The sequence below is a fragment of the Mastigoproctus giganteus genome, chromosome 9, assembly GCF_048544385.1.
Source record: "Mastigoproctus giganteus isolate SK-2022 chromosome 9, ASM4854438v1, whole genome shotgun sequence".
Taxonomy (NCBI): domain Eukaryota; kingdom Metazoa; phylum Arthropoda; class Arachnida; order Uropygi; family Thelyphonidae; genus Mastigoproctus; species Mastigoproctus giganteus.
In genome coordinates this window covers 10626745-10639045 of record NC_143583.1, presented here as the reverse complement: position 1 = coordinate 10639045, position 12301 = coordinate 10626745, and the positions used below count along the sequence as shown (strand labels likewise).

General features: G+C 34.1%; 1 protein-coding gene across 4 annotated transcripts in view; it reads left to right on the top strand.

Annotated features, from left to right (window-relative positions):
- Positions 1-12301, top strand: part of LOC150080048 (uncharacterized) — a 477066-nt gene that overhangs the window by 342297 nt on the left and 122468 nt on the right. For all 4 annotated transcript variants that reach the window (XM_090381622.1, XM_090381621.1, XM_090381619.1 and 1 more), the window contains one exon: positions 10600-10672. In XM_090381622.1, coding sequence (XP_090237748.1) covers positions 10600-10672 — 73 coding nt within the window. The remainder of the gene's footprint in view (positions 1-10599; positions 10673-12301) is intronic.

The following is a 12301-nucleotide window of genomic DNA, read 5'->3' as shown; positions in this document are numbered from 1 at the left end:
AAATCCATCAAATTGAATAAAGGGTTTATAATCTTTATATATATATATATATGAGTATACAAATTGTAAACTACTGATTTATTATTTTTTTTTTTCCTTAATTGATGAATAAAATGAGTTAGTTATTTATTCATTTGTTATTTCCCATTCTTTTAAGTGTGATTTGTTGTATTTTATTTGCACATTTCCATTCAGTTTAGATTATTTAATTTAAGCTTCGGCCGACATCAGAAATTTGCATTTTTGCCAATTTCATTTTCTTATAACTATTTGGCAGTAGAGGGCTCTGATCATATGGAAGTTTGTATTTCTTTGTAGTAAGTCTTTCATAGGCTGTGTAGGGGCATGACCACTTGGCTGTCAGTTCAGTATGGAAATATGGCCTTTCAGGGACTTACAGGCAAGGATACTCCCTGAAGAAGTTATGCTTCAAGTTCCTTTATCCTACTTTCATTTTTATTATTCTTGTGTAGTATTATTCTTTCAGGATGCAACATAAAATTCTGTCAACATGGCAGAATTCTGTGTTGATTATTTGTTTCTCACAGTGAGATTTATTTGTGGGTAGTTGAGGTGGATCAGCTGAGTAGAACTAAAATGGCCTTGGGCAAGTCACATAACTCGAAGACGTGATGACAGATGGACTAAGAAAATAACAGAATGGTATCCAAGAGGAGCTAGAAGAAAACCTGGAAGACAAAGGTGGAGATGCATAGATGAAATTCATGAGTTTGTGGGTAGTAAATGGATGGCCAGTGCTCAAAACAGAAGGAACTGGAAAGTTGCTGGAGAGGCCTTCATCCTGCAGTGGATTGAAAATGGCTGATGATGATGATGAGCTGAGTAGGGAAACATGAGAAGTGAGAAGGTTTCCCCTCTCCCCCTTTGAATATTTAGTTTTGTTTCGTTTATTAAAATTTTTTGACAGAAAAACTGAAGTTACTACTTAATATAAGATGAGGTGACTCAAACCTACATTTCAGATTATTAAAATTATACACTTTAATATCTGAGGGAAATAAAAATCTGTATATCCTTTAAAAGTTAAAACTGGACAAATGAATATTTCTGAGTTATACTAAAGTTCTTCATTAGCATGATATTATATGAACTAATGGCCATTAAATAAAGAGACTTTGTGCACAGTTGTCTAGAGTTGCTGCTCCTTGCAGGTTTGAGCATGGTAGTTAACCCTGAGCCATCTAGTATTGTGTACTTAAGTTCCTGTCAGTATGTTGATTACGTGTAAAGGTATAGTGCTCTTGTGTGACTGGCATGCCAATGTTAGATGTGCAAAAATTGAATAACATGTAAACATCAAATTTTTAATTAAATGGAAAAAAAGTCGTGACTGAAATGTGCCAGTTCTTACATGAGGTGTATGTGAATGACACCTTTTTAAGAGCACTTGTTTTGAATGGCAAAAAACATTTTCATCGGAAAGAAAAGAGATAGAAAATGACAAATTACTTAGTCATCCAATAATGATAGAAATTCAGAGTAATGGAAGATGTGAGGACTTGTGTGAAATGATCATTCTTTAAGCATTAGAATGATAGTGGGGACATTAAATCTAAGTAAGGAAACAGCAAGGCAAATTTTAACAAGTGAACCAAACTCAAGAAAGATATGCATCTGAATGGCATAAAAAAAATTTGAGTGAACATTCTTCATTTTGTTCGTATCTTCTTAAATTTTTAAAGAAAATTAAAGATTTTCTCCAAAAATCTTCTTTACACAGAAGAAGACTCTGTCCAAGTAATATGGTCATCTCAGATGAAACTTGGCTCTTTCAATATGATCAGAGAAACAAATCTTTGATGTAAAAGGAGTGATCATGAGTCAGCAAGAACCACGTGATCAGACAGTGAATCAGTGGTATTACATTCAGTTGTTGAAATTCAGAGAGAGAGAGAGAGAGAGAGAGAGAGAGAGTTTGTAAAACGGAACTGGAATTGTGAGAAAATTTTGATTCTGCATCAAGATAATGCACCTGCACCACACAATGTGATATTGGTTTGACAGTTTCTGGCCAAAAAACAAGTTCCTGTCTGTGACCATGCTTTATAGTCTTCTGCTCTTGCTCTGCATGATTTTTAATGATAGCAACAAGTGAAACAATGAATAGCTATTCAGGGAAATGACTTTGCCAGTTTGTGTAATTAATAATTTTTCAATAAAGCACTTTTATGTTATCAGTCTTACTGTTTAATAGCTGCAATTTGTATACAGAAAATTTAACTGCAACATGTGCTCTACATGATCCTAGGTATTTTGCCACTTATTACTCATTTGGAAAGGTGCAGTTTGAATCTTCTCAGACACTAGAGGAATTCTTAATATACTTTCATTAATATTGTTAATAAATGCTGTAAATAGTAATGTGCTCAGCATTGAACCCTGAGAGACTCCACTAATAACATTAATCCAGTGAAAGCAGTGGCTATTTATAACCACCCTCAGTCTTCTGCCACTCAGTTATCCCTTTATCCCTAGAAGTAACTTACCCCTAATTGCATACTATTCCAATTTGTACAGCAGTGTCAAAAAATTTATTGAAATCTAAATATATGCTTTCAGAATTATTATTTGCTTTCAGTTCCTTTGTTATTACATCAGAGCATATAATCAGGATCGCTCACCCCCTAACAAATCCACGTTGTGATTTCCACATTATTCCATTCCTGTTAATATGATCCTGCAATTCTTTAACTACTGACTCCATTGTTTTCCCTAGAACATAAGTCAAGCCTACAGGTATATAATTGGCAACATTGGGGAAAAAAGTCACAAGGTAGGATTCAATTTGAAAATTTCTGCAATCTGTCCAGACAAAATAGGAGGGAGTACATAGTGAGAACTTTCTTATGTTTCATAAGCATAAGAAAGGCACCTGGAGTGGATGGGATCTATCCAGTTATATTAAAGGAGGCAGCAAAGGAAGTAAGCAAACCCTTAGCCATAATTATGAGAGCTTCCTCTGGATTGAGGGGGGGGGGAGTACCCATGGACTGGAGATGTGCAAATGTGTCCCCAATTCATAAAGGAGGATCAAAGGGTGACACAAGTAATTACAGACCTTTTAGCTTAACTTCTGCTCTGGGGAAATTAATGGAGGCACTGGTTAAAGAAGCACTGCAGGATCATCTAGATAAGGCTGCAGTTATAGTTTAGACACAGCATTAGCATTAGTAAAGGTACATGATGATGCAAGAAATCAAGCTTATATAGCATCAGCCAAAAAAAAAAAAACCCCTTATTTCACCCATCCACTCGCTCCAAATGTTTGTCTATTTCTGCCTTGAATCTATTTAAGCTATCAACTTCTACGACAGATGGAAGTTTGTTTCAGCAATCAACCACATGCTGGCTAAAGGCAAACTTCTGCACATTTATCCTACAACTGTCTTTGCCCAATTTGAATTTATGCCATCTCAGGCAGGCGCCTCCGTAGCCAGGTGGGAAGGAGCAGCCGTGCGTAGCACATGCTTCTTGATTAGACCGGGGTTCGAGCCCGTCACCACCAAATACGGAGGATGCGGAAAGGTCAGGGAATGACCACCGCATATCCCGGAGCAATATGGCCTTAGTTGCTAATGCTCCTAAAAACCAAATAAACAACAAACAACAACAACAGCCATCTCAGGCGATTATTCTGATCAAGAGAAAGAATCCCATCAGCATTGAGTATGCTCAAACCATTCAAAGCTTTATAAACCTCAATCAGATCACCTCACAGGTGCCTAGTCTCCAGACACTGTAATTTGCAAAACTTCAGCCTGTATTTGTAAGAGCAACCCTTTGTTCCATTCACTCTTCTTGTTGCCCTTCTCTGCACTTGCTCCAGCAGCTCTACATCCTTCTTAAAATGAGGCCTCCAGACCTGTATACAGTACTCAAGGTGTTGCCTGACCATTGCCTTATGGAAGGGGATAACACAGCATGGGTTTGTTAAGGGGAAATCTTGACTGACCAATTTGATTGGATAATATTTTGTGGTCACAAAGGAACTGGATGCAAAGAATAATTTTGATATCATATAGTTGGATCTTAGGAAGGCTTTTGATTCTGTTGCACATGGAAGACTGCTGCACAAATTGGAGCGGAGTGTCATTGGAGGCAAATTGCTGCTATGGATAAAGGGATGGTTGAGTGGAACAAGACAGAGTGGTAATCAGTGGTCATCGCTCTTTGTGGACTAATGTTATTAGTGTAGTTCCCCAGGATTCAGTGTCGTTGTCCATTGTTGTTTTCTGTATTTATTAATAAAATTGTAATAATAATATTGATGATGGAATATCTGGCTTAATGTCAAAGTGTTCAGATAACACGAAGGTTGACAAGGTTGTTAATGACAGTATGCTACTGCAACAGAACTAGAAAAGTTGAGCAGACAGGCTGAGAGGTGGCAACTGAAGTTTAACATTGACAAATGTAAAGTACTGCATATTGGTAGCAGTAACCTCAGAATAACATATCAACTGTGTGGTACTACACTGAGGGTGGTAGAAAATGAAAATGGCCTGGGGGTAATTGTGTAGTCAGATATGAAGTTTTCTGAGCAGTGCAGATGGTCTGCAAGAATAGCTGATGGTGGCTTGTCAATGATATACAGGAATTTTTCTAACAGGGAAAAGGATGTGATTTGTGTGTGACCTCCAGGTCTGGAGGCCATATTTTGGGAAGGATGTAGAGTTGCTGGAACAAGTACTGAGAAGGGCAACAAGATTAGTGAATGGAACAAGGGATTGCTCTTACTAAGAAAGGCTTTAGTTTTGCAAATTACAGTGTTTGGAGACTAGGCACCTGCAAGGTGATCTGATTGAAGTGTATAAGGCCTGGAATGGTTTTAGCATGCTCAGTGATGATGGGATTCATCCTCTTGCCCAGATTAATCACTCGAGAAGACATAAATTCAAATTGAGGAAAGACAGTTGTCGAATATATGTGTGGAAATTTGCATTTAAGCACTGGGTGGTTGATTGCTGGAACAAACTTCCATCTGTTGCTGTAGAAGTGACAGCTTAAATAAATTCAAGGCAGAACTAGACAAACATTTTATTCGATTGGATGGGTGAAATGGGAAGGGTTTTTTTTTTTTTTTTTTTGGCTGATGCTGTATAAGCTTGCTTTCTTGCATCATGCGCCCCTACTAATGCTAATGCTATTTCATGTTCCAAACAGACTTATCTATGATCCCACAAAATATAAATATTGAGACAAATAAAAAAAAAACAGAACATTTAGATGTAATAAAAAATAGCGTCTTCATCAGAAAAACATCGGTGAAATGGGAAGGTTTTTTTTTTTTTTTTGGTTTTTTTTTGGCTGATGCTGTATAAGCTTGCTTTCTTGCATCATGTGCCTCTACTAATGCTAATGCTATTTCATGTTTCAAACAAACTTATCTATGATTCCACAAAATATAAATATTGAGACAAGTAAAAAAAAACAGAACATTTAGATGTAATAAAAAATAGCATCTTCATCAGAAAAACAAAACAATGAACCTGAAAATATGGAAGATTTTAAGGTAGTAAAAATTATTGAAGGAAAGGCTTCTGCGTAAATATCAATATCAAGTCTTGCAAAAACAGAAGATATAAATGAAAATAGTACTAGCAAAGGACAAAGTTTACTGAAATTGAAAGAGAAAGTATTAAAAGATTTTTCAGTTGCCCAAATAATAATTACAGCAATTTCACTGACTTCTTTATATCTCACCTTAATCAACCCAAAATATTAAATTATAATTGTAAGAATATTTATTATAGACAAGATGGGTAGAAAATTGAATGGGTAACGTACAATAATGAAAACGGCAATTTGCAGTGTTTGGTATGTTTAGTATTCAGAAAATCAAATTTATTTACTATACTCCTACCATTGGTGTACATGCAAGTATACATGCACCTGTTCTTACTCTTAGTTACCCCTAACAACATAGCCCATGTATTTACCTGTTTCGTGATGACTCGCAGCAGGCCTTGAAAAATCCCAGCATGTTCCCCTGTATTATTATTATTATTAGCTATATGGTTCAAGGAAGCCTAAGGAAGTCTACGCTGCGCCAGCCAAAAAAAAAAAAAAAATTCCCCAGTTACCCTAAGACAGAGAGAGAGAGAGAGAGAGAGAGAGAGAGAGAAAAGTAAAAGAGAATCACCAAGAAAGAGAAGAATGATGATATCCAGCTCAGGACCCTGGGTGTGCCAAACCCATACTCACCAGATGTGAGCCCCTGGGGTCATTTTAAGCCTGCAATGAATTGTGAAGTTGAACAATTCTGAACTCTTGGAAACTGATAAGTTTTTAAAGAATTTTGAATTTTAATGACGTGATTAGCATATTAAGTCATATGGGATTCTTTCTCTTGCTCAGAATATCCTGAGAGGGCATAAATTCAAATTGAGGAAAGGCAGTTGTGGGATAGATGTGCAGAAGTTTACCTTTAGCCAGCAGGTGGTTGATTGCTGGAACAGACTTCCATATGGCGTTGTAGAAGTTGATAGCTTAAATAGATTCAAGCAGAACTAGATAAACATTTGGAGCGAGTAGATGGGTGAAATGAGGAGGTTTTTTTTTTTTTTTTTTGGCTGATTTTATATAAGGTTGTTTTCTTGCATCATGTGCCTTTACTAATGCTAATATTCTTTATAGTCCTATTCATGTTCATTAGTTTATTTTGAGGTTTAGCTAGAGGTTTTGTAAGTTACAACTTATACCTAGAACCTTTATATCGGTGATTTGGTGCGAATATCATATCTCGTAACTTGTACTGTAGTGCATGTTAGGGGAATAACTTTACAAACATAATGGTATAGCGTAATGCGCATTGTGTAAACTTAATAATGTAATACATATAATGTAAATTCAATATCATAATACAGTAAACCCTCTCTAATCCAGTGACAGTTAATCCAGATGTCGGATAATCCGGATCAAAAAATTTTTCATATGAAAAATTCTGTTCACAGTTGAGTATTTTGAAAGACACATGGGATTTAGGAAGGCAGATGAGTCACTCTGACTGCACGCTGATTGACAGTAAGAAGGAACTTACATTACACTGTCTCTTTTGTGTTGTTCAGTATCATTGTTGGCTGCGAGTCGACTGGATGTTATTGTTTATATCGCTTCATTTATATATATACATGTGTATTTTATACATATAAGTGCATAAGTTAACATTTTGTATAATTATGGGTTCTAAAGAATTGAAAAGTAGAATAAAAAGAAAATGCTTTACTTTAGCTATCATTAACAAGCTCAGAGTGCTAGAACAACTTGAAAGTGGTGTTCCTGGAAATAAAATTTCTGAAGAATTAGGTATTGACCAACAGACTGTGTCAGATTTTAAAAAACAAAAAGAATATATAAAGGCATTTACCGTAAAAATCTATGTGGGGAGTAATAAAAGCAGTGTATTAAATAGACAACCGTTAAAAAAGCCAAAAGAAGTATTGTTGGAAGAAGCTGTATTTAAGTGGCATTTGCAGCAACGATCAAGTTGTGTTGGTGTGCAACGCCAATGCCACCTGATAAATGTATCAATACCTGACAATTTATAAAAAGACAATACCTGATAAATGTATAAAAAGACAATACATACATTTCAATGGATAAATGTATTGTCTTTTTATAGTTTTTAAATAAAGGCTGTACAGTGATATGTGTATATATATATATATATATATATATATAAATAAAACTATTATCATAAATAATAACTTACCGATTATAAAAGCAATAAAAAATAACAATATTCAACAAATACAAACATTTGACTTTAACAGTCTATTTACGAGCATTAATCTTGATAATTTAAAAGTAATTGTCCACATTTTGTCCAGGATTACAGTAAATTATATCCAGTAGAACTTGTATTAGAAAAAACTAATAGTTCCGATACTATAGCAAATTACTTAGATCTTCATATAGAAATATTCCATAATAATAATATAGACGTAAACGTATATAATAAAAGAGACGCATTTAATTTTAATGTAGTCGGCCTTACAAACTGGAGATCTCATATATCAAAATAAGTGCATGCTAATATAATTTTATCGCAATGTCTAAGGATTGCTTATATTTGCAATAGTAATAAAAACTGTTTAGCGGGCATAACAGCGTTGTATGGCAAGTTGATTAATAATAATTTCCCTATCGCTTACCTGAAATATCACTTCAGGAAAGTGATAAGCATAATTAATTTCAAAAATTTGTTTTCTGAACCTATTGTTTCAATAATTTTCAATATAATTGGCATATTTAGTGCCATGTATATATGTACATAGGATACACTTTGCATTCTTGGTATCTTACCTCGTAGAAAACTTGTACCCACCGGCTTGCAAATTACATGTATCATTTTTTTTTATATACATATAGTTAAATTCATTTAAATTTACTTAAGTTCACGCTGAGGTAACATGCAAATTCAGCTCAGGGTCCTACTATAGGAACGGGTTTGCGATCCCGGGCATACCCGAGCCACAACTTATATCTTGTAATGTCTTTAAACTGTCCTACACTCTTTATTTTTATTTCTCCGAAATTATTAGGGCAATCCGAGGACGTAAGAGAAACTATTTCTTATCTATACCACTATTTTTTGCCTTTGTGGAGTTCAGGTTCTATTATTCCTACTCCTTTAGTTTTTCTTCTTACTATCTGCATGTTTCCCTTTGCGTTAACTTAAATTTAATAATTTATTTATATTTATTTTTACCGTATCCATAGGGGGCACCACGTATTATTTTGACGACTATTACATTATGTCCTAGATACGGTAAATACGTAGTATGTATTATATATTTAATCTTATTTTAATCATTAAATTACGTTCTCTGTCGGGTCAACGATGATTAATATATGCTTACATTTATATTTTACTCATATTTCTTACATTTGATTCTAATAATTCTAAAATTTATTTACATTTGATTTATATTTGGCCTAACTGGTTTATATTTGGTTTAGATTTAAATTACTTAGCATATATTGATCATTACAGAAACAGAGAATCTCTTGTCATTTTTCCCCTTCAGTCTGGGTGGCTGGCCCCAGTTGAAGTCATCTAGATTGTCGGTAAGAAGCGATAATAATTTTTTTTTTTTTTTTTTGTTGCGTTTTCTTAAGTCCCTGATATTATTATTATTTGATTGATCCTTATCCTTAATATTTTATAATATTTTATATATATATATCTAAAATATTATTAGTATAAAATACAGTAAGTAGATGTTTATGCATAGAAATAAACTAATGAAAATACGGTGTACCCTGGGAGCGATATACGTTGTGAACGAAGGGGGGAAGAAAGAACCGGAAAAAATGATTCATGTTATTGTAATTCAGTCTTATCTAATCTAATTCTTAATTTTCTTCCCCTTATAGCATATAACTTCTCTATTGCATTATTCTTGATGATTATATATATATATATTTCCCCCCCCATCAGCACTACCTATATCATTAAATTTTCAATTTATTTGTGTTCTAAGCTTTTTTGTCTTTTAGGGCTGTCTTTTACTTCACTAATTCAGATTATTGCTTAATCCAGATGATCTCTATCCCCAGTTAATCCGGACTAGTGAGGGTTTTACTCTATATGCATATTTAATAATGTAAACTCGATGGCATAATAAGTATTATTGCTGTAACTGGTGCATAGTATTATTATTGCATTTAGTTTAGTGCAGTATTCTCAATTAAATTGAATTTGAATGGAAATCATAGACCAGAGAAGCAAAGAAAAAGGCCCAAAGTAGTGGGAGTGCTGTCGGGAGAGAACTGGGTGGGGAAGGTTGGCCTCTGAATCACAGATTTATGAAATGTATTACTTGTTTAATGTTTGTGGATCTCTCTGGAACGGGATGTGATACAGCCAGGGAGGTTTTTGTGTGTGTGTGTGTTCGATGTAAAGAGTGTGAAGGTATTGGGTGTCAACTCAGCATTCTGATGGACATTTATGAGAGCTTGAAGAACAGAGTGGATGCCCTCAAAGTAATTAAATTGGGGACTATCATGCTTTCAGCAGCCCACCTCAAAACTGCCGTTTTCTGGGACAACCTTCCTTCATATGTCTTTCCTGAAAATTACAGTCTGCAGAGGTTCAAGTCTAATGTCAACAAATATCTTCTCTCATCTTCTTAACCTCCAACCCAAGCATGGTACTAAGTACTATAGGTTCTAATACCTCTCATATTTGGGGTTTTCATAAAAAAAAAAAAAAAAAACAACAGAGAGAACAGTCCACTCTGCAGAGGTAAGCAATGTTATATCAAGTCTGAACTTGTTTGAACATGTCCCAGAATGTTAAACCACACAGCATACAGAACAACCTTTTCCATAATTATATTCATTCGTTTTGTAAAACCACAATAAATTACTATTTTATTACTGTATTATGTAACACACAAAATGTGTGTCACATAAAAATTGTGCATGATAGAGAAATTCTGTTTGCAGTTTTGAATTCAGAAATAAAAAAATATGTAACAATTAGCAAGAAATGTTAATGTGAAAAAAAGTGTGTTGACCATTGTTATTTGTTTAATTTAACAAAATTATAATGAATATAATTTTTCATTGCAGTGTGTTCATGAACACATGGACAAAAAGCTCAAGTGGAACCAAAAAATAAATACCTCACCTGATGTTTTCCCTGGTAATTATTTCACTGTATTTTCTTTTATATATACAGAAGAAGAAGAGCTTTATAGAGACTCTCTTTTTTACATTTCAGAATATTAAAATGCCCTATGCAATAGGTTTTGGCTATTTTCCCATAAACCTAAAGCTGTTTTACATTTCGTTAAAATAGTCTTGAAAGACAAACATCCTATAATGATTGAAAAGTTCCAACCACTACTATCTTTTTTTAACTTTTTTTTTTATTAACGGTATTTGCATTTCAAAATGAAACAGTGCTAATTTATTAAAGCTAATGACAAGCTTGCAGGCTGACTGTGTGAAATCACTTGTTGGTGTAGTGAAATTAACTTTGACTAGAAGTTCATTTCATTATTATACAGTATGTATAGACTATGGTTATTGAATGTAACTCTATCAATATGCCAATTGCAGAACAAAATTAAGATTTTACAAGCTGAACATAATGGAATGTTTCTAATTCCAACATTATTAAAAGTTTGACATTCTTAAGAGTACAGTTTATCATTCTGAAAGATTTAAAAAATATTGAAAGCTTAGTAAAATCTGTTGTACCAGGTAGGATCAGAGCATGAATGGTGAAGTATCCAGATCGTGAAAAGGTACTGTTGGAATGGCTAATGATGATGTGTGCAAAAAAAAACTTTCCTTTTAGATGGAAATCTTAAAAACTAAGGCTCAGTTGCTTGTGCACACATCAGATGAATATGTCAACAAAACATTACATTATTAAAAAATATTGAAATCTTAGAGAAATTTATTGCACTAGGTAGGATGAGAGCACCAAAGGTAAAGTATCCAGATCATGAAAAGGAACTCTTGGAATGTCTAATGATGGTGATGTAAAACACATTCCAGTAAATGGAAATCTTTTAAAAAATAAGGCTAAATCATTTACACATGTATAAATATTGAAGATTTGAACCCTTTTGAGGAATGGTTGCAGAAATTTAAGACTTAACATGGGCTGTCATTCAAACAATTGTGCAGAAAGTGATGGTCTTGTTTTTTTCAGCCACATGCTGTAAAATTGTGCTATATTAGGTTCCTATCTGATTTTATTCTGTAAGTACTCTGTAACTCCATTGTTTCTTTCAGAACTATGGTATATTTTATAATTAAAAAAATAAAGTACTTTATTCCTTTTATTTCATGATGCAGATCAAGACTGAACTTTTTCTGGGGTGAATTTGTTTTCATAGCCATATAAATTCTTCACAAATTCTCCCCCCCACAACTTTTCATTTTTTTTGTTTATGATAAAAATGGCATAATTTGTTTAAACTTTAAACAAATGTATTAGCATAATATATTCTACAGTTAAGCCTAAATGATTACAAACAAAAACTACTGCATTGGATAATTTTAGCCATACCATGATACATGGCGCCTCCGTAGCCAGGTGGGAAGGAGCAGCAGTGCGTAGCACACGCTTCTTGATTAGACTGGGGTTCGAGCCTGTCACCACCAAATGCGGAGGATGCGGAAAGGTCAGGGAATGACCACCGCATATCCCCAGAGCAATATGGCCTTAGTTGCTAATGCTCCTAAAAACCAAATAACAACAACAACAACAACCATGATACATTTCTGAAGAAGGTGATACACATCTTATTTTCTTTAC